Below are 23713 nucleotides of genomic sequence, written 5' to 3'. Positions count from 1 at the left end.
GGTGGGAGCCACATCACCACCTGAAAGTTGAAAATGAATACCCCAGGGAGGGGCATGGAATGGTGGAAGTTGGGTGTGAAACTGTTTCAAGCAATATTTCCTATGGAAGTTTTTAAACCAATACATTTCCTCTTGGCTATCTACCCCCTTTCTTGCTTCAGCAGGAAATGACGCTATTTAAAGAGTAGTAAAGAGAAAAGGCTTACATAAAAAACAAACAAACAAAAAAACCTGAAAAAAGGAGAGAATATTTAAAAAAAGGCAGATGAGTATGCTTCAAAGAGTTCCTAAATAAATACCAAGTTCATATACTTCTCTCGTATCTCAAGTAAATGAAAGACAGTGTGGTTCTTTTAAAAAGTACTTACAGGGAGAGTTATAAGTTCAGTAAAGACACTCAGAGATAAAAATGAATTGATAATACTCAAGAAATAAATTGAAAAAGGATTTAAATCTTTACCTAGTGGAAGGCAAATAATGCATGTATACGTATTTATATACAGACATATATATAACTGAAAAGAATCAGTGACGATGGGTAAGCTTAAGGAAATCAATAGTTAATGTCAAAGAACAGTAAAGAATGATTATAAAGAAACTGATACATAATGAAGTCAGACTAGAGAAAGCTGATGAAAGGAACTGAAAATATGCTCAAAGATAAAATAGAAAAATTTTCTAAAATAGATAAAAGCGATTGAAAGCACAAAACTATAATAAAAAGAAAAGATAAGAGAATCCTGTGGGCATAAGGAAGAATAATAAGCAAGTTGTTTTTTTTTTAAATAAAGGGAATATCCCAACTCCTCTCTGACTTCTGTAGAGCATCTCATTGACCAAAAAGCAGTGTAGCAGTGTCTACACACTTCTGAGGTAAGAATCTGTACTTGATTAGACTTATATTGAAAAAAAAATTAGTTTCTTGGTAGAGTATTAATTATGGGGACCAGAATTGAAACAAAGAAAGGTGCCTGCAATAGTACAGGTGGTATATGATGGAGGTTGAGACTAGAGTAGAGGCAGAGGGGAGATTTGAGACATATTTGGGAAGTAAAACTTGTTACTGATGGAATGATGTGAGACAAGAGAAACAGAGTTTATCGCCTAGGTTTCTGACTTTGACAATGAATAAATGATGATGACATTTGTTGAGATAAGGAACATTGAGAGGGAACCATGCTCTGGTCTTTTTATTACAAGTGCAGAGTCCTATAGGTGGTAAGTTACTAATATTTGCTTAATGAGATGACCATTTATTCATTTGAATTATGTGAGCACATGAACATGTATTCTGGCTGAATCGAACCATATTGAATGGTTGCTAAGATACTCTGTTTTTCTCAGATTTCAGAATGAGAGACACCTCGTCTTCAATTGTTGTACTTAAAGACTAACATTCCTTTTTATAGAAAAACTAATACCATGTGGAACATCACTGAGACAAGAAATAAGAACTTACATTTTAGAAATGGAACCAATATGGCTAACATTCATTTTTATGGAAATACTAGAGGCTCAGTGCTCGAATTCGTGCACCAGTAGGGTCCCTTAGCCTGGCCTGCAGGATCAGGCTGAAACGGGCTCTCAGACATCCCCCGAGGGGTCCCGGATTGTGAGATGATGCAGGCCTGGCTGAGGGACCCCACTGATGCATGATTGGGGCTGAGGAGAGATGTGGGAGGTTGGCCAGCCGGAGAGGGACCACAGGAGAGCTCCAGGGTGTGTCCAGCCCATTTAGCTCAGTCCCAATTGGCTGGACTCCAGCAGCAAGTTAACCTACCAGTCGCAGCGTCTGCCCCCTGGTGGTCAGTGCACATCATAGCGACTGGTCAACCCGTCGACTGCCCCCCTGCTGGTCAGTGCATGTCATAGTGAGCAGTTGAGCAGCCTTAGCATATCATTAGCATACTACGCTTTGATTGGTTGAACGGCCAACCAGTCGACCAGACACTTAGCATATTAGGCTTTTATTATATAGAACAAGTACTATGTATTACTATCTATGGAATGTAAATATAAGAACTTATATTTTAAAAGTGTATCTAATTTGGTGACAAGCAAAGTTCAGAAACATTCACTATTAAATATAGTAATAAGAATTGGTCCTTGGTTCCCACAGATATAAATTAAATAAACAATTTTTAAAATATATTTCTTCATTGATTTCAGAGAGGAAGGAAGAGGGAGAGAGAGGTAGAAACATCAATGATGAGAGAGAATCATTGATCGGCTGCCTCCTGCACACCTACTACTGGGGATCAAGCCCGCAACCCAGGCACGTGCCCTTGGCCAGAATCGAACCTGGGACCCTTCAGTCCACAGGCCAACACTGTAATCCACTGATCCAAACTGGTTAGGGCAAATCAACAATTTTTATATGTACCACTGCACAAATTTTCCATATTTTAATGTGAACTAAAAGTAATATACCGTCTAATACTACTTTATATAATAAAATTAGTTTGATTCTCTATAGCAAGTTTATTTGGAGAAGTTGGAGAGTAAATGAGTTCATGAACTAGAATTACTATTGCTTTGTTACATTATTTATAACCTTATAGAATAGACTGAAGTGATTATATAAGGTTTATATTTCAAAAGATTTAATTTTGTTCCATAAAATTCTTACATGTGATTTGAAGTAATTCAACATGTAAAGAAATAATAACATTGTGCCTGAATTGAAGGGCTAAATGGAAACACATCTGTATAGTAATCTGGGCAGTGGAAAACTAATCAGACATTAGTAGTTGCTTATGTTTGCATTTTGAAGATGTAGAAACTCGTATAGTTTGAAGGTCTGAGTCTTGCCTTTTTTGAGTTTTATAGAGAGCATTTGTGTATGCCTCTAGGTTCAAGTTCATTATTTCTATTAGGTTTCTTTAAAATTTTATTTTTTCATGATTAACTTGATCTACCTAAAAGAAATTAATTCTGTATAGCTATGTAGTCTAGGATACTTCAAAAAATAAAGGTTTTGTCTTTCCTTCTAGGAAAATACTATTTAGGCAGTTTGCTTTTTCCTTTGAAAAATTACTGAATCTACTAAATATGTAGTCAAAAGATTTTATGAGTAGTATTAAGGGATTTATAGGTTTGGCCTTGTTTTCCAGCTTATACCATGATATTCTCTCTGATTTATCTGCCAGGAAAAGAGGTTTCTAGGGATGTTTTATACCACATTGTAATGAGAGTGGAAATGTAGTACATTTAAAAAATAATGCGGTTTGAATGTTCTGAATTAAACTGTTTGGTATATAAACTTCTTGTCATATATTTCACTGTAGTTGCTTTTTGTTTGAGTCAGATATCCTTTAATAAGACTATTTTTGTGAACTGAGAGATCACATAAAATAAAAATAACTATGTAAAGGTGCCAAGATTGGATTGTGGTTAGTATTTTAGATCTGTACTAAGTTTTGTCATTTTTTTAGGCCCTTTTAATAAGGGTTTCAGTTAAGACCCGTTTTACATGATAGTATAGTAGTGTATCACAGTAATTGCCTTCAGTCAACATGATTAGGAAACTGGATGATAAGAGCCCTCTTTCTGGCTGATGTATTGGGAGGCATTTCCTATGAGCAGGTAGTACTAAGCAAGGAAAGGCACCTAAGAGTTCAACTCTAATTGCTTAGGTTTTCACCTACTCAGAGTTAGCCTGGTAGAGGGTATAGGGGGATAAATGGTGATGGAAGAAGACTTGACTTGGGTGGTAGGCACACAATACAATATACAGATGATATATTATAGAATTGTACACTTGAAACCTATATAATTTTATTAACTGATGATACCCCAATAAAATTTTTCTCTTTTTCCTTTTTGTTAATCCTCACCTGAGGATATTTTTTCTATTGATTTTTTAGAGAGAGTGGAAGGGAAGGGGAGAGACAGAGAGAGAGAAACATCAATGTGAGAAAGACACATAGATTGGTTGCCTCCAGGACCGGGGATGGAGCCTGCAACTGAGGTACATGCCCTTGACTGGAATCAAACCTGTGACCCTTCAGTCTGCAGGCCAATGCTCTAACCACTGAGTAAACCAGCCAGGGCTCACCCCAATAAATTTAATAAAAAATGTTAAAAGACATCTACCATAATTTCAGTATAAAAATATTCTGGGCTGTTGTAATCAGTTTTATTGACAGATTAGGGGCCCTGTGCATGAATTCGTGCACCTTTAAATGAACTGTGGGCCACGAGGCTGCGGTGGGTACGGGCTGGTCTCGGCCTATCCTCCCAACCCCCGCCTGGCCCCTACCACCGTGGCCCCCAGTTCCCTCTCTGCCAGCAGCCCCGCTCCTTCCGCCGCTGCTCTTATGCGCTGACAGTGCCAGCCCCACTTGCAGCCGCTGACGGCCACAGAGCGATTGGGGCTGGTGCCAGCAGTGGGTGCAAGCGAATCCAGTGCAATCAGCGGGTGTGAGTGGTGGCTGCTACCCCAATCGCCCCTCAGGAGCAGGGGGAGGTGGAGAAGCCCTCAGGGGTGATTAGGGCCTGCAGCCACAGCTCACACATGCTGACATCGCCAAGCAATCTGGACCGGAGCCGAGTGATGGCAACAGATGCGAGCGCCAAGTGGGACTGTGGTGCGTGGGAGCAAAGGATTTTCAGTAACCATCAGAGGCTCACCCCGATGACAGCAACCAGTGCCCCGCCTTGGTCTGGCACCCCTAATCACCTGCTCCACCATTCTGCTGCAGCGGACACCCACCATGTTCTGCGCTCTGCTGCCTGCTGCCGACGCCTGTTGTGCTCCCTGGTGGTCAATGCACGTCATAGCGACTGGTTGTTTGGTTGGTTCTGCTGTTTGGTCTATTTGCATATTAGGATTTTATATATATAGATAGCTAAAGTGAGGAAGAAATAATTCAGATGCTAGGCTCTTTTGTAGGCTTGGATTCTCTTTTACAAGTTAACATACACCAAACTTGTGGGCTTATCAAAAAATAATAGGGTAAATCAGTATATACTGACATACAGATGTACCCACAAAATCTTTTTTTAATGAGAACAGCAAGATGTAGAACAACACATAAAGTATGATCTTATTTGTGTTAAACAGATCACCACTCTGAATGTATAAGAGTGAAAGAACAGACAGTTAACTTATTTTAATGGTTATATCTTTAATTTTCTATTTTTGTATCATTAACATTTATTACAATGAGCATGTTATTTTGTAATTAAAGATATATTAATAAATGTATGTTAACCTTTTAATTTGAATAGTGCAAATTTACATATGCTTATATGTTATATTTATTTTATGTTCAGTGTTTATCATGACAGTACACTGAATTAGAGATTATCTTTTACACAGAGAGAAAATAAGGCAAATTTACATAGATATAAAATGATAGATTAAAAACTAAATCAAAGGATTTTTCCCCAGTCTCCAATAGTATGTTAGCTGTAGTTTTTTGGCACATGTTCTTTATCAGTTGAGGAAGTTCCCTTTTATTCCCGGTTTACTGAGATTTTTTTAAAATGATGAATAAGTGGTGAATTCTGTCACTTGCTTTTCTCACATCTACAAGATAATCATCTTTTCTCTTCCTTAATCTGTTAATATGATGAATTAAACTGATTGATGTTTGAATGTTGAAACACCCTTAAATTCCTGGGATAACATGTTTGTGGATGTCCCAGATATTTTCTGTTACTAATTTCTTGTTTAACTCTGTTGTGTTTTAGAGAACATAGTTTGGGTGATTTTAATCCTTTTACATTCAAGTAGAGGCCCGGTGCATGTATTCATGCACCGATGAAGTCCCTCAGCCTGGCCTGTGCCCTCTTACAATCTGGGACACCTTGGGGGACGTTGGACTGCCAGTTTCAGCCTAATCCCCAGTTTCGGGCCAAAACCAACAGTCCAATATCTCCCAAGGGATGTAGTAGTGCACAAAGCGGCAGGCGGCCTGGGAAGAGCCTGAGCCCTGGCTGGGTACTGCACCACTCCCACTCATCCCGGCGCTGCTGCGTCTAACGCTACCACTTGGTAGCACTGATGTGGAGGCGGGAGAGGCCCGCGCCACCGCAGCTGCATTTACCAGTGGTGAGCCCGGCAGCATCTGGTGCCAGTCAGCTGAGCAGCACACCCACTGTGGGAGCACATTGACCACTGGGGGCAGCTCCTGCATTGAGCATCTTCCCCCTGGTGGTCATTGCGCATCATAGCGACCGGTCGACTGGTCCTTTGGTCATTTGGTCACTTAGGCTTTTATATATATACTAGAGGCCCGGTGCACAAAAATTTGTGCACTGGCGAGGGGGAGGTCCCTCAGCCCGGCCTGTGCCCTCTCATAGTCTGGGACCCCTCAGGGGATTACCACTTGTTGGCTTAGGCCTGCTCCCTGGGGGATTGGGCCTAAGCTGGCAATCAGACATCCCTCTGGCAGCCTGGCAGCCCTCAGGGGATGTCCACTTGCCAGCAGGGAGCAGGCCTAAACTGCACTCGGACATCTTAGCGCTGCTGAGGAGGCAGGAAAGGCTCCCACCACCACCGCTGTACTGGCAGCCATCAGCCTGGCTTGTGGCTGAGCAGAGCTCCTCCCATGTGAGAGCGCCCTGACCACCAGAGGGCAGCTCCTGCACTGATTTTCCTGTCCCCTGGGTGTCAGAGTGTGTCATAGTGACCAGTCATTCCCAGTCTTTCTGCTGTTAGGGTCAGTTTGCATATTACCCTTTTACTATATAGGATAGAGGCCTGGTGTATGGGTGGGGGCCGGCTGGTTTGCCCTGAAGGGTGATCCGGATCAGGGTGCGGGTCCCGCTTGGGTTCCTGGCCAGCCTGGATGAGGGGCTGATGGCTGTTTGCAGCTGGTCACACCCCCTTCAGGGTGGGGGTCCCCACTGGGGTGCCTGGCCAGTCTGGGTGAGGGGCTGAGGGCCGTTTTCAGGCTGGTGGGTAACTGAAGCTTCCAACCTCTCCTTTTTTTCTTTCTTTTTTTTATTCTGGGATGCATTTACCTTCTATGGGTGTCACTGGAGCTGAGAGCTGGCTCCAGCACTGAGGCTGTGGCTGGCTGAAAGCAGGTAACTGGGTTTGTTTAGCTTCTATAATTAAAACTCTGTTGCCATCACTGGTGCTCTAAGCCCTGAGCCCGCTGGCGGCTGAAAGCAGGTTTCTGGGTTGGTTTAGCTTCTATAATTGCAACATGCTGCATCTGGAGCTCAGAGCTGGTCTGCGGCAGGCAGGGAACCTTGGCTTCCTCCGTCACTGGAGCAAGCAAGCCTCCTGTTCGCTTCAGCTGCGTGGCTGCCGGCCGCCATCTTGGTTGGCAGTTAATTTGCATATCCTGGTGATTAGCCAATGGGAAGGGTAGCGAAGTTACAGTTAATTACCATGTTTCTCTATTATTAGATAGGATAGATGAGTCTTTTTACATGCCCTCAGAATATAGTCTATCTTGGTAAATATCTTTGTGCTCTTGAAAATAATGTGTATTCTGCTAAAGTTGGGTGGAGTGTTCTATAAATGTAAATTAGGACAAGTTGGTTGAAAGTATAGTTCAGCTCTTATATATCCCTGCTGATTTTTAGTCTACTTATTCTATTAGTCCACTTATTCTGTTTGTTCCTAAGAGACTGATGTGGAAATTTACAATTATAATTGTAGATTTGTTTATTTATTTTTCTTTTCAGTCCTGTCAGTTTTTGTTTTGAGTGTTTAAGTTTGTTATCTGTGCATACACATTTCACATTATTATGTCCTCTAATGAACTGAGCCCTTTGTCATCCTGAAATATCCATCTTTCTTTATCCACGGTAATATTTCTTATTCTGATGAACACTTTGTATAATATTAAGATAGCCATTCCAGCTTTCTTTTCATTAATGAACATGATATAGTTTTGTCACCTTTTACTTTTAAGCTATCTTTGACAAAGTAGGTTTCCTGTCTTGCCTTTTTACATTAAATTTGATCATCTCAGCCTTTTTAATTGGATTCTTTATATCATTTACATTTTAAGTAATATCAATATTATTGTGTTTAAATCTACATCTTATTATTTCCTGTATTTTTACCTCACCTGTTCTTTATTGCTTTTTCTCTTTTCCTACCCCTCTTAGACTGAGTACATTTTTGTATTTCATTTTATCTCCAAAATTGAATTATTAACTCTGCCTCTTTGTTTATGTTGTAATTTGTTTCTCATTTCTTATTTAACTTAATGCAGTCTGTTTTCAAATAATATTATGCCACTTCACTTGTAATAATTGATGTAATCTTCCATTTTCTGTTTTAATCCTCTATGCTATTGTGGTTGAACTTTTTACTTCTATGTATTTTATAACTTCCAGAATACAGTATTGTTATTGTTGCTGTTATTTTCAGCAACCAATAATCTTTAAGATTATTTAAAATTGAGAAATATGTCTTTTATATTTATCAAAATATTTATAATTTTTAGTGCCTTTCATTTTTTGTGTAGACCATAATTTCCATCGTATTTTTGTTTTTCCTGAAGAACTTCCTTTAACATTTTTTGTAGACTCTCAGCTTTCATTTGTGTGAAAATCTTTATTATAGTTTCTAGAATTTAATTTTGTCAACATTAAGGATATCTGTTCCTAAGTGAATAAAATTAATAGCTTAAAAGATTAGGAAGATAATTGTCATGTCTAAAACAGAAAAGGTTTTAAATTTACAAAAAAAATACAACAACCTCAGTATAGCAGTGCTTAAGGGATAAACAGACAACTTTCAGATGAGGAAATCCAAAAGATTACAAACATGAAACTAATATTTAGGTATATGAAAACTAAAATTGATCATTAATATGCTTTTACAATTATTAGGCCAAAGAAAATTAGGATATTGGATAATTATATCATGTGATGGCAAGGAAGAGAAAACACAAGAATCCTCATGAACAGTAGAGGTGTGTGGACTACTCATAGGTGTGTAGATTGCTGGTGGTATTAAGACTACTGAGGGCTTTCTGACCATTGGGCATTATTTATTCACACTAGAGGCCTGATGCACGAAATTTGTGCAAGAGTAGGCCTTCCTTCCCCCGGCTGCCGGCACCGGCTTCCCTCTGGCACCTGGGACCCGGACTTCTCTAGCAGACCCAGCTTCGTCCAGAAGGTTGGAAGGACATCCAGTCTAATTAGCATAGGACGCTTTTATTATTATAGATTGGTTGTATATATACCCTTTTATCTAGTAATTCTGTTTTGTGTCTACAGCAAAAGAATAAGGAATCATTTTGAGTCCTTAAAGTTCACGTTCACTCAACTCCATAAAGAGACATAGTAGGAACCCATTCATTGTATTATTTACTGAGGTGGTGAGAAGTTGGAGGTACATACTGAGTGCCCATCCGCAGGAGAGTGAACACACTCAGAAGTATTCTGCAGCACACCAAAGCAAGAGATTTCTTGTCCATATAATAACATGGAAGGATTTTAAAAATAAAATTTCAAAACAAAAAAATCAGGAAACAAAATGAAATCTATAACATGTACATATTCTTTAAATTAATTTAAAAATATGCATACAAAAAAATAAATAAAATAAAAATATGCATACAAAGCGGTCCTGACTCACACCATTCTCTTGAGAAAAACTGAACTTTTCTATACATTAAAAAAAAAGATAGTCTCAAAATTAGTGGTATCTATGTTTAAAATGCTTTCTTTTTGCAGATGTTGATGAGTGCCAAGCTATTCCTGGGATCTGTCAGGGAGGAAACTGCATCAATACAGTGGGCTCTTTTGAATGCAAATGCCCTGCTGGTCACAAGCAGAGTGAAACTACTCAGAAGTGTGAGGGTGAGTGTCTCTACTTTTTAGTGTCTCCATATATCTAATTGATGACTCTGAATCCCAAAAACATACCTTCATTTTTAATTTTGAAGAATTTTATCATAATTATAATTCTTTAATTTGATATGAAAGTGGCATCATAACCTTAGAGTAGTTTTGTATTGGTTTGTATATTTAATGGGTTTGATTTGGGAAGAACCAATGAGCATTTTGCATCTGGTGTAGTATCCCAGTTTTTATTTTATTTTATTTATTTATTTTTTTAAATATATTTTATTGATTTTTTACAGAGAGGAAGGGAGAGAGATAGAGAGTTAGAAACATCGATGAGAGAGAAACATCGATCAGCTGCCTCCTGCACATCTCCTACTGGGGATGTGCCCGCAACCCAGATACATGCCCTTGACCGGAATCGAACCTGGGACCCCTCAGTCCGCAGGCCGACGCTCTATCCACTGAGCCAAACCGGTTTCGGCAACCCAGTTTTTATTTTGTAATGAGAATGGAATCCAGCCACTTAGAATTTTTCCATAATGAATTTTTGCCATTTCACTTACAAAATTATATAAATATTAAAATTCGGTAAAGAGAAGTATAAGTGAAATATAGTGTCCTGGCCGAAACCGGTTTGGCTCAATGGATAGAGCGTCGGCCTGCGGACTGAAAGGTCCCAGGTTCGATTCCGGTCAAGGGCATGTATCTGGGTTGCGGGCACATCCCCAGTAGGAGATGTGCAGGAGGCAGCTGATCGATGTTTCTCTCTCATCGATGTTTCTAACTCTCTATCTCTCTCCCTTCCTGTCTGTAAAAAATCAATAAAATATATTTAAAAAAAAAAGAAATATAGTGTCCTGTGTAGAATGATTCATATGATTTTCATACTCTGTCATACATTATACAATAAATATTCTAATTTTTATATTGAATATTATTGCTTGACTGCCCACCAAACTGAAAAACAGGCATAATTTCACGTCCCCCATTGGGGATCAGGCCTACATTGGGGATCAAGCCCACAACCCGGCATGTGCCCTTGACTGGAATTGAACCTGGGACCCTTCAGTCCAAAGGCTGATGCTCTATACACCAAGCCAAACCAGCTAGGGCAAAAATATTTTAAAAATAATAATAATTTTCCAGAATATAGTTTTAGATTATAGTATTAAAATACAAATTCCATCAGCATTACTCAAATAAAATAAATTAACTTCTTATAATTGTGATCCAAAGCTTCATCATTATAAAATTCAAGAAGCGTTTAAGTGTGTTGAGGTTTAATGAACATGGATATTTGGAATAATTGTTATGCTTCTGTTAGTATTGAAGTATAATGTTTATCTTTTCAATTATTATATTCCTAAATCAATTTATTTCAACTGAGGTAGTTTTATAAAAATAATACAGTATATCTATTCTCATTTTTTGTGTGTGATGTAAGCATTCTTATCTCCTCAAAGTTTAGAAAATTTTATTCTAAAAATTTGTTTTTGCCAATCTTAGCTTAACTGGGGTGGAAAAATGTATATGGGAAATTCAGTATTTTCAATTTATTTCATATTGCCTACTATGGTCATAATTGGAAGCATTTTCTGAGTTCCAGAGACTAAAAGTATCAAGCATGTAATTGCTTCCTGTGCAAAAAATGGTCACAAGTTCATTTAGACCCCCTTACCTCCAATAACTAAAATAACCCTCTGGTGTATATAATTTTTTTGTTCTTTTCCTTTCAAAAGGCAGTATTTCTGTTTATTTTTTGTTACTTGGTTATAAAAAGTTGTGTTCCTCTCTGTAGAAGAAAAAATGGGAAAAGGTAAAATCTAGAGTTTAATTAAAGAAAGCAAACAGGAACATGAATGATTTCACTAGACAGGAGATGGAGTAGGTGCACATGCTATCTGAGCCCAAGGGACATGTATCATTCTATACTTCCTATTTGCCTCAGTTCATTTATAGTTAGCTCCAAAGTAATCCTCACAAATTTTTGCATTATTAAACTTAAGTTCATGCTCACCCAAAAGAGAAGATAATAAAATGTGGTTAATTATTTTAAAGACCAAATAAATTCTTTCTGTAACTGACAGCATGAATGTTCAACTAGTTTATCCTACTTAAATGCAATGTTGATAATCAAAGTCTGCCTATATTGGAAGGTTAAGAAAAATATTTGGAAAATAGAAAATTATCTGAGTTAGCACAGGAATTAAACCAGGGTTAGCAATCTGCAAAAAGCTTGGGCAGTGCTGCTGCTGCATCCTTACTACTTTTTTTTACTTCTACTGACATTTTTTAGGGTTGATTCTATCACTCAAGCTTTTGTCACCTCCTTCACTTTGTACTTCTGGAATAATATCCGAACAAGATTCAAGGATGGTAGATTTAGGAACAAAAAGACTGTGTATGATTATAGATGAGAAGGCACAGCCACTGACTGATTTAAATGGGTGTAACATTTCCATTAGTCATCAAACAATATATATTTCTTCTTAGTTGAAAATAGAATGAGCCTTTTCTAAATCACTTTTCATCAAAACAACATACAGAGCCAAGACAGAGTTTGGAGAAAGACAGTGCAACTCTGTATTCGCACTTGTCTATGTTCTTTAGGAAAGGGGGCTATTGATGTAATGGAGGCACCACCCTGAGCCCTGAATCCAGCCATCCCTTTCCTTGCTTCCTGCCCAGGCAGCCAAATTCATTTAGCCACTGCCCAGAAAGAATTATGTGATTTAATATTTGGGATTGGAGGGTAATAGCAGAATTGGAAGAAGTGGTAATTAGAATTTGAAAACTAAAGGATTTATGAAGTCTTTACTTTTTGTATAAGTCATACTTATTTAGATAGGTCTTAAAAGTGACAACATTGTCGATTTTCTTTGGGTAATAGTATTCTTCTATGTAAAAGATAGAGTGGCATTTCCTTATGTAAATTATTTAATGTAATTGGTAGTATAATGTATCTGGAAAGACTGTAAACTACTGCCTCACTCAGTGACAGGTTTTAAATTATACTCAGTTTATGTGTAGTTTATATTGTATCAGTGTAAAGATGTTGACATAAATTTAGTGTTTGCTCCAAATAAAAATACAACCATAACAGTAACCTTTGACAAACTGTCAAAGGTAATGTATTTTAGTTTTTTATGTGGATTAAAATGTGAATGTAAAATATAGTAGTTTTGGAAAATTTATTTTAAAATGATGCTGTTCCTATTTCTATTATAGCACATATCATATTTCTGTTTATATGGCAATGAAATTCTCTAAAGAATTTTTTTCTATCTTTAATTTACTAAGTCTGTTCAGAAATAGGAAAGGTCGTTCCAGTGTTTTGGATCTGAGTGATTGAGGAAATGGTTGTAGCATTAATAATAAACTGCAAAGTTAGCTTATTAACTTTTAAAAATTGTGTTATTGATACTTTGTTTGTTGACCATCTCACTCCAACACTTGAGTAAGTTCCTTAAGGACAAAAACAAAATGATGTTTCCTGGAATTGTTCATGATGTTTTGTAGGCTCCAAAAAATATGTGTTGATTAGTTGGGAGTGGTGTGCATAATAAGTTAATTTCTTTGACTTGGGTTGAATGTCCAAAAAGAAGTTGAAATTTGTGGACAGTTAAAATTGTATTTGGAAAGAGGCCAATGGTCTTTATCATAGGAATAATTCCTTCATCTGACTTTTTTCATTTTTATCATAGTTTTATTTTGTTCTGTTTGCCATTCAAAGACCAAGAGCATAAACATTAAATGCAATTTGGCATTTTTAGATCTTTGTGTCATTGTCCCTCTTCATTCACCTGCAGCTAATGCTCTTGAGGTGAGACACCTTTGCTCTCTATTTAAAACGAAGAACATTCTTCTGCTTGTTCATTTGGATGTCTTCTTAACTAAAATCTTATCTTCAAAGGCTTGTTCTGCTGGAAATTTAAGTTTGAACATACACAGTTTATACTAAAACGAAAATAAAAAAGGTGGAATGATATTCATCTCCCAGTTCAGTGTTTGAAGCATATGACTCAGTGTCTATCGTTGAGACTTGTTTTGTTTTATTTCATTGGTTGGATGGATTCTCATATGGGTTCTTCTCATGCATGTTCAGATACAGACTACTGTCCAAGCTGTAACTCTGAGCCCAAAGCAGAAAGGAATCTGTGTATGTGTGTGCGTGTGTATATGTGTAAGAAAGAAGAGAATCAGTTATTTTCCTTCTTACTCAGTTAGGGTCCCAGACTTAATAAAACCTCTTATACCTACTGAAGTCATGTCTTATTTCTCCTGGGCCAGATTGGCTACAAAAGCTTTTCCTATTTGTCACACCGTCGGCAAAATGATTCCTTGGTGTAGTAAAGTATGTCTTCACATCCAAAGAGAAGGTTGTTTCGGTTACTTACTTTATTCAAAGATTCATTCATCTAAGTATTTGTTTAATTTAAATGAAGAAGGCAAGCAGAACCCATTAATATAATATGAAATGGTATATCAGAAGACTTTCCAGAATTTTTCTTTTTTATAATAAATGCTATTTTGAATTTTAGTCCATTTGGATAAAGCACACGTAGGTGCCAGATGTCCTTGCATGATCCCCCCTTCCAGACTATACCTTCTTTAACATTCCTGGAGCTAGTTATTCTTTCCTGGCTTAAATGGAAGGCAGGAAAATAGCATCACTGTATTGGAAAGTTTCCCTTCCATGCCTCTTTATAGGCCAAATAGTTGTTTACAATTTATTCTGAAGAGTCTTCAGCTTTGTTCCATTACCACAGCATTTAGTTGTTTGAAATCTGTGACAACAAATAAATTTATTTATGCTCATGAAACTTACAAAACTTGTTGGCATAGTAGCTATAGCTGCTGTTCCAACTCCGCTTTGATAAACCATGAAAAATAAACTTCTGTTCTAAACTGAAAAGTACTTGCTTATACTCATAGTACCAAAAGTGTATTAACTTTATATTTTTTTTAACTTTAAAATAAATGCTAAATAAATTCATTGACTATTCCTCAAAAAGAAAGCTATATATATTAAAATTGAGATTTAAGTAAGGGGGTTGTAAATATTGGAAAGAGATAAAACTTTTTAGGTAATCAGTTTAAAAACCACAAAACTATCATCTTTTAAGTTCTTTTAAAAAGACATTTAGAACACTGTAGTTAAAACATAAATTTCCTCTTTCTTAAATAAGAAAGCCAGGCTGCTAAAAACCCAAACCTACTTTCTGCTCCCATAACTATTAAGCTGTTCCTCCTTCATGGCACTTTTTACATTGTATTTTAATTATTTTTCTTACCTGATTCTGCCAGCAGATGATGCGTACCAAAATAACATCTTCGTAAGAGCTAATATTTATGGAACATTTAATATATTATAGACAATAGTTAAATTACTTTATATGGATTTTCTTATTTAATCATTACACAGGGCTGTGAGGTTGGTTACTACCATGAACCCAGTTTATAGATGAAGAAACTGAGACACGAGAGGCTAAGTAACTTTCTCGAGGTTGTAAAGGTAGGAAACCACAGAGCCAGGATTCCAACCTGCTAGATTCACTCTAGAGCTTCCACTCTTAGTGACTGTTGAGCAAACAAGGGTGGATAACCTGGCAGCACACATCCCAGCCCACAGAGTACATTTCATGGGGGAAATTCATGAAGACAGCAGCAGCAATATGAGCACAATTCTCTCTTTGCTTATTGTATTATGTAGTATGCCCTGCGATCCAGCAAAAGGCCACAATTACACCCAGTTTAGTGGTCCTGGCATTGGCAGTGGAATTTTCATGATTGATAAAAGCACTGCCTCTCTCCTCAAATATGATAAAGTCTGAAAAAAGATGGAACCTTGACCTCTATTTCTGTTTCTTTACCTCACCTTTCATGAGTGGGGGAACCTTTCCTTTATGTCATCAGGGTTCAGGGGTCCAAGCCTTGTGGTGTGGGTGCAGGTTAACCAATTTAAGCACTCAGATGTAGCTGGTTTCCAAGGAACCTTTTGGAAGGATAGCCCACAAGGACTAATTCTTGAAAAACATAACCTTTCCCTTCAATGTATGTTCTACTGCCTCTCATGGCTGATGTGTTAGATACTTAATCATGGATTTTTGTTGTATTTTCTATTCATTAAAATATCTTAAGTAATTCATTTACTATGACTTTAGCATTGGAATTGAAGGTCTAGGAGATTAAGAGTAGGAATAAGTGGAACTGAAGTAGTTCTTTATAGAAAAGAGTCAATAGTAGAGGTCTAAAGAAATAGTTTTAGAATAGCCAAATATACTCTATTATTTCTATGAAAAGATAAGAAAAGGAAAAAACATTTCAAAGAAAAGTAGATAATTATCTCTTCTAGATATAAAACTTGTTAGAAAGCTAAAATATTTAAGTTACTATTGTACTAGCCTGTAAACAAACAGCCCAATGGAACACAATAGAAATTCTAGTGTAATTACCCAAATATATAATATTTAAATCGATGGGGGAAATGATACAATATACAGTGAATGATATTGAAATGACTGGGTATCTTTTGGGAAAAAAATTAGTTTGGTGTCATCACATCTTATACCAAGATAGAGTCTAACTGAATCGGAGATGTAAATATCAACAAAAGAGATATAGTGATTTAAAATAATCATGGGGATTTTTATACAGTCTTAGATCTGAGAAAGTATTTCTTATATGTTACTTCACCTAAAAGTTCTAGAGGTATAGATTGGTAATTTCAGCTACATTTAATGAAATAAATTGCAAGGCAATAAAAAGAAAAAAACACACTACAAGTAAGAATTAAAGACAAATGGTAAACTCGGAAAATACTTGCAACTAATAACACAAATAAAGACATGTTTCTAATACATAAAAAATTCTTCAAATCAATAAGAAAATACCCAATAAAATAAGAAAGTGCACAATAAAATTATGAGATAACATTTTTTACCTATGAACTTGGATAAAACAAAATTCTAATGGAAAAACTGTTGTGAGAGTTTGGGGAAATAGACACTCATAAATTCCTGATAAGTGTAAAATTGGTACTACCTTGGTAGAGGGCAATTTAGAACTATCTATCAAAATGTACATAAAATTTATTTCATAATTTTAATTCTATAATTTATCCTATCCTCAATCAAATGATGGACTTACAAGCTTATTCCTCCTGTCTTTTTTGTAATAGCAAAACAGAGTAACATACACATGAGAGTAACTGGTTAAATTGTGAAGCATATACACAGTGGAAACTATTCATCCTTAAGAAAGGTTGCTGACTTTATATATTGATATAAACATATGTTTAAGATATTTTATTATGTGACAAAAGCAAGTTGTAAAACATTTTCATCTTAAAAAGATAAAGTGTGTGTGAATGCTTATTATGCATAGAATGTCCATAGAAGGATATTGGAAAATCTGTGTCCATTGATATTGTGGGGATGGAAATTGACTGGCTTGGAGAAAGGGACAGAAAAGACTTCTTGAGTGCTCTAATATGTGTTTTACTTTGAGCCATGTAAATGTACTATTTACTCAAAAAAATAAAAACGAAGAGGAAGGAAAGACCCATTTATTTGCCACTTTCTCTGTTAAGCTCTCAACAAATTCCTGTAGCAGGATTCTTGTCTCTCTCCTGATGGCCTGGAACAGTGAGTACAACCTTAGTACAGCCTTTGTAATGGGGCATTGCAACCTTAACCCCCAGGGCACTGTGTCCATGGCACATTATGTGCTGCCAAGTAGACAATATATGCACATCTAATGCTTCTCACATGTGGAATGAAAATCTGGAACTTGAGCAGAATTTTATTTAACCTTAAAACTACTACTTTTATAAATCATTAAGTGCTTAGAAGCATCAAATGAAATGTGTTTCACTTTAATGGTATTGTCATTAATTGTCAAGGAAAAGAATCTCATTAAAATATGTGCAGTGGCTTGAAGAAGGAGTAAAATAGACAGTAAGAGAGAGGTGGGCCAGAGATGATAATTACAATGAAACTGATTATAATTTGCTTTTGACAAAAACACAAGCATTATTTAAAAGGGTGTATGTGAAAGTCTATTGTGAAGAAAAAAAGATATCTGTCATTATATGTTTTAACAAAAGCTGATAAAATCCTCGTCATCAAGCTGCAGTTCTACCAGTGAAGGTAGAACTGATGGAGCAGCCAGAATACAGCTGCTCCTTTCAGTGGGGTGGGTTAGGACTTTCTAAGTAGAAAACATGTCAATCTTTTTCTACTTTATGGTGTTTGCATTTCTTTATTTCAGCAATTCATCTCTCTCTCTCTTGCTCACTCTCACTCTTTCTCTACATACATACATATGCGTTTATATAATATGTAGCTCTTTCTCTGTGTTGCACAGAATTATATTAATAATAGGATTTGTTTTATTACATAATCTCATTATTATTCCACCTGTAGCCTGCTTTTATTTAGTTAATTATTTTAAATAATAAAATAAGCACCTATGAAACGACCAAAAACAAAATCTAGGACTATGATAATTACCTGCACTACCCATGATGCCTCCCCCTCCCCTACATAACTATCACTTTGTATCTGGGATTCAACATTTCTTGCCTTTTTTAAAGGTACTTTTATTAAATCTATAGACACTCCATTTCTTATCACTACTACTACTGTTATACATCTCAGTTTTTAAAACTTTACAAAAAAAGATTTAATGCTATTATGGAACTTACTTTTTTCATTTAATATTAAAAGTTATAATTCATCAACCTGTGAACAGGTGAGCATCAACCAGAGAACCAGGTGGTCACAGTCAGAGCACATGCCCAGGTTGCAGGCTTGATCCCCAGTGTGGGGTGTGCAGGAGGCAGCCGATCAATGATTCTCTCTTATCGTTGATGTTTATATATCTCTCTCCCCATTCCTCTGAAACCAATAAAAAATATTTTTAAAATGTTATAATTGACCTATATAGTTGCATGTTGTTCCAGACACATACACTCGGTGCACTTTTGTAACTAGGTGTCTCCTTCAGAGTAGGGCCCACTGTTCCCACTAGTTTGCTCAGCATAGAACAAACTATGGAGCCAGCGTCATTTTGATTTTCCAGAGGAATATTTGTCCTCCTTTTGATCCATTTATTTCTAAAAGGTGTCTCATTCATACTTCTGTTATGATTGATGTCTGTGTAAGCAGCTTAGGTCACACCATCACTAGCATTCTGGAGCCTTGTTCCCACTGTTGCTTGGTGCCCAGTTGGGGAATAAAGACCCTCATACTTCATACTCTTCAGTTAGGGTGACGTCAACCTCATCCCAGGCCTGTGTGATGCCCAGGCCTCTTCCCAGCTTGATGAGGAAGCATCTGCTGAGTGGTCAGTAATCCTACTCTGGTTCACAAACTAAGTTGATCTTCTAGATCACTCTTTAGGGCCCTTCCATTAGGCTTTGGGCTCATAATACAGGTCAAGAAGTCATACAGGAGAAACAGAGGTACTTCAACATTACCCTAACCCTAACCCTTCCTCATCCCAGCTCCCCATACTCTTTACCCCAAGAGCAAAATTATAAATTTTTCTTAACACAGGGACAATAATGGAAACTTTTTTGTCATCTCCTTGTGATACCTTGGACCCAAAAGTAAATTGGGTTGAATTCAATTCCTCATTATAATTCCTACTCCCCAACCACATTCTTATGATCTAGTTTTCAGGAACTTTTCACAATGCCTCAACATCTAATAGAGAGTATTCTCTTAATAAGTGCTTGTTGAATAAACAGGAGTGAGTGAATGGATTATGTTTTCCATTTTCTTCCCCTCCTTTCCTTTTTCCTACGCTCACTCTCTTCCAGCCTTTTCATTTGGTCTTCTTTCTTTCATTGAGGTATAATTGACATATAACCTTTTATTATAGGTTATAAACTTTTTTAATGGAACTAATAGCTTTGAGAATCAAAGCCTGTCTTAACTTGCCATGCTTTCCTATGGATGCTAAGCAAAAATAACTTTCAGCAGGATGTGTGTGTCTCTCTCTCATTCTCTATCTTTCTTCCTCTCTTCATATAAAATAGGCAATTACTTGTAATCACTTGATAGTAAAAGTCCTTTGCTCTTAAGAATCTGCTTTCATGGTGCATTTATGTTTGGAAGCAGAGCATTGAGTAGCTTAGAAATTTGTTGCCTGTCTATTAAATAAAATTTAAAATGGAAATATGAACCATTTATGCTTTTTAAAATCATCGGAAAGGGTGTATTGGTCATATGCCAGGCTAGCAGTGGGATTTTCAGGATTGAGTTTTAGAAGCCCCCATGTATCTCATGAATGAAAAGGTCACATCCAAGAAAGTGGGACCAGCTGTGAAGACTGGTAGGATGTCCAAAGGGGCAGCCAACAGCAGCCCAAAGCTGACAGTTGAGGCAGAATTAGACATACTACTCCAAGCATATTTATTAGAAGTTGCCAATCTAAACTCTTTTTGTTTCTTCCCACAAATGAAACAATTGCGTTAAGTTACTTGGGCAGTACCTTGACAGTCTTAGTCAACTAACAGCAATATTTCATAGGGGGTTACCAAAGTGACATCACCCCTTTAACTTCAACCCAAACAAAATGGCTTACATGGAAAGTTGCACATATACTTTTCTATGAAAGCCTAGAGGAGAAAGAGTTCTTTATTTGAGGCACAGTGGGTAACATCATCATTACTAACATGAAGTCTGTGAAAAAGACAGATTCCAGGATAAAAAATTCAACAAGAAGTCATTCTTTCGCATGTCATCCAGGTTGTAAATCAAAATTGGGAATATGCACACCACATTTTAACTTTTATAACACATTTATTTTTTAAAGTTTTATTCTAATAACAAGAGGAACATTGTAAAGAGAAATGACAATTTAAGTTTTAAGTACAATTAAAAATAAACAAATGCTGAGAGAGAAGAGAGCATGGTGGTCAATAGCCCAAGATTTGGGACCCAAATGTCAGGATCTGTGCTCCAGCTGAACCTTGTGGTTACTGTGTGAACTCTAGCAAATGAATGCCTTCATCTTTACCATGGGGATGACAGTGGTATTTTCTGCAAGAGGTCTTTATGGTATAATATAAGATAAAGAAAGCATTTGACACTTTAGGTGTTTGTTAAAGAAGGCACAGATAGTACAGACAAATTAATTTTTAAAGATTCAATAAACCATGTGAGTTGAGATCTTTACAAATTAATTGTAAAGGAGTTCTAATATAACATTTCAATTATGACTTCTAGTAGTTTCCTATGAATAAACTCCTTTAATCCTAAAAAAAAATAGCAAAATTGACCTACTAGAATACATATTTGCCTAATCTGATGACAGTATTCACAGACAATGAAATAGACCCAAATCCATCATCAAGATGAGGAAACATGGAACTGTGGTTTCAGGTTATCCATTAATTCCTGACTGGTTTCAGCCTGTTTTTACTCCCCCAAACCCAGTTCCATCCAAATTACAGAAATGGACATTTGAGACCCCGAGGACTTGATTTATTTAGCATAACACAATGGTCAGGAAATTGCATTTTAGTGGATTCTGAGAAATTTTCCCAAATGGTGGGGACCAATGTTGTTTCCCCTGTGTCATCGTATATTTAAATCCCTTTTAAAATACAAAAAAAAAAAAAAGGCAAAAAAAAAAAAAAAAAAAGCCTGGTAAAGTAATTTCCATTATTTTTGCAGTTCGGTTTCTGCTGAAGATCACTGGAAAAATTGAGAGCCTCCAAAACACCTTTCTTAGAAACAAAATTAGGTGTGTGTTATTGATAGAAAAATCTATTCTACCCTGGAATGAAAGGATCAGATGAACGCTTTTGAGCTTTGCCATTAGGGGAAAAAGATATAAACTGAAACATACCTCCTTATTTCTTCATTTTACTTAATAAATAATTTTTGTTTCATAGTAGAAATGGAAAAGTAATAATGCCTACAAAAATAAACAAAATAAAATCCTAGTTTTATAATATTCCTGAAATATATCTTTAGCTTCTGTTGAGAGAAAAGTGAGAGAGAGAGAGAAAGAGGCCATTTCACAAATTACCATGGCTCAATGCCTGAAGGAAATTAGTCTACTCTAAAGAAATATCCTGCTGTAGTCAAGTAAAAATGTAACAGAACTTGAAATACAATACCTTGATCCAGGACTGCATTTCTTGCAAGTGTTGTCACTTACTGACGTTGTGTATACTTCATTCAATACCCAGGCATTGAAAAATATATGACGGACTGGCGAAAATTGTTCCAGGCTGCTAATTTATGTTAGATGCTTCCATTTAGTACAGATATAAATAATCAAAGCTGTGAAATGCTTGAATTATCTTTCTTTCTTAGTCCTGACCTAGGAATCTTTTTCTTAATGCAGTCCTTTCATATTTCAGTGTGCAACGTTTCTCATCTCTACTTTGCCTTTGCTAGGTTCTAGTACAATTAATTTACATTTTAAGGATACTGTGAATGATTTTGAACATTTTAACGATAGAACCTGCTCTTGGTCAAAGTGAGGTAAATTGTTTCTCCAAGTACCTATTGTTTTCCTTACTTTCAGAACACAACTATTTTAAGTAGCTTTGATTTCAAGGACACAAAATTAAAGATAAATGAACAAATAAATAAACTTAGCTATGGTATGAGTATGTTTCTTTTAATGTCATCATATGGATATTAGATTGGTTACTGTGGGTTTTTTTTAAAACGTAAGCTTTAGTTTTCCTAATGGGCTGTAGTTTCATATTTCACATGCTGACATGTCTTTTTCAGTTTAGCTGTGAAAACTATCTGGTATATATTTTTGTCCCAGTCCAGCAGCAGCACATTTAGGGCAAATGCATGGCTAAGTTGGGAATGTGGCTAAGTTCTAGTGAATGACAGAAGACAGTTTAGGCAATATTTACCAACAGCTATATGCAATCAGATTACATTTAGTGCAGCTTAATTTAACTGCCTTTAGCTGATGCTAAGGTGTAGCATAAACATATTCTTCAGCTATGGTTCCATCTTCCAAATTCTTGGAAATGCTTCCAGGACTATGTGCCTATAAATAAAAGTTTCCTTTCCTTCTATTTGTCATAGAATATCATAATAGTTCTATCACATAAAAGTAAGCAGCTTTTCATTTTGTTCCTGTCTGCATTAAGAATACCTCTTTCCCAGCAAAATCAGTATTTTTTACGTTAATTTGTTGTTGTTGTTGTTGTTGTTTGCTTTTTAAATTTTTATTTTAGGCTTGTCTACTTTGGATAGGCATTGTTCAATAGGTCTTATCTCCCCTGCATTATTATTATTTTTTATAAAATTTAAATTCTTTATTGTTTAAAGTATTACATAAGTCTCCTTTTTCCCCCATTGACCTCTCCCCAGCCGCCCCCACCCCTCAGCACATGCCCTCACTACTCTCCCCCCAATCTGGTCATACTTATATGCATTCATAAAAGTCCTTTGGTTGATCTCTTACCCCCTCACCGCACCTTCCCTCATAGGTTGGACAGTCTGTTCGATGCTTCTATGACTCTGGTTCTATTTTTGTTCATCAGTTTATGTTGTTCATTATATTCCACAAATGAGTGAGATCATGTGATATTTATCTTTCTCTGGCTGGCTTATTTCGCTTAGCATAATGCTCTCCAGTTCCATCCAGGCTGTTGCAAATGGTAAGAGTTCCTTCTTTTTTACAGCAGCGTAGTATTCCATTGTGTAGATGTACCATCGTTTTCTAATCCATTCATCTGCTGATGGACACTTAGGCTGTTTCCAAATCTTAGCTATTGTAAATTGTGCTGCTGTGAACATAAGGGTGCATATATCCTTTGTGATTGATGTTTCTGTTTTCTTGGGATATATTCCCAGAAGTGGGATTACTGGGTCAAATGGCAGTTCCATTTTTAATTTTTTGAGGAAACATCATACTGTTTTCCACATTGGCTGCACCAGTCTGCATTCCC

General features: G+C 36.6%; 1 protein-coding gene across 1 annotated transcript in view; it reads left to right on the top strand.

Annotated features, from left to right (window-relative positions):
- Positions 1-23713, top strand: part of FBN2 (fibrillin 2) — a 244389-nt gene that overhangs the window by 80080 nt on the left and 140596 nt on the right. The window contains exon 7 of the mRNA XM_070411499.1: positions 9658-9783. Coding sequence (XP_070267600.1) covers positions 9658-9783 — 126 coding nt within the window. The remainder of the gene's footprint in view (positions 1-9657; positions 9784-23713) is intronic.

The sequence above is a fragment of the Myotis yumanensis genome, unplaced genomic scaffold, assembly GCF_028538775.1.
Source record: "Myotis yumanensis isolate MYYU_CA2020_CCGP unplaced genomic scaffold, mMyoYum1.0.hap1 SCAF_4, whole genome shotgun sequence".
NCBI classification, from domain to species: Eukaryota; Metazoa; Chordata; class Mammalia; order Chiroptera; family Vespertilionidae; genus Myotis; species Myotis yumanensis.
The sequence above is the reverse complement of the archived record's forward strand: the minus strand, read 5'-3'. Positions and strand labels throughout refer to the sequence as shown.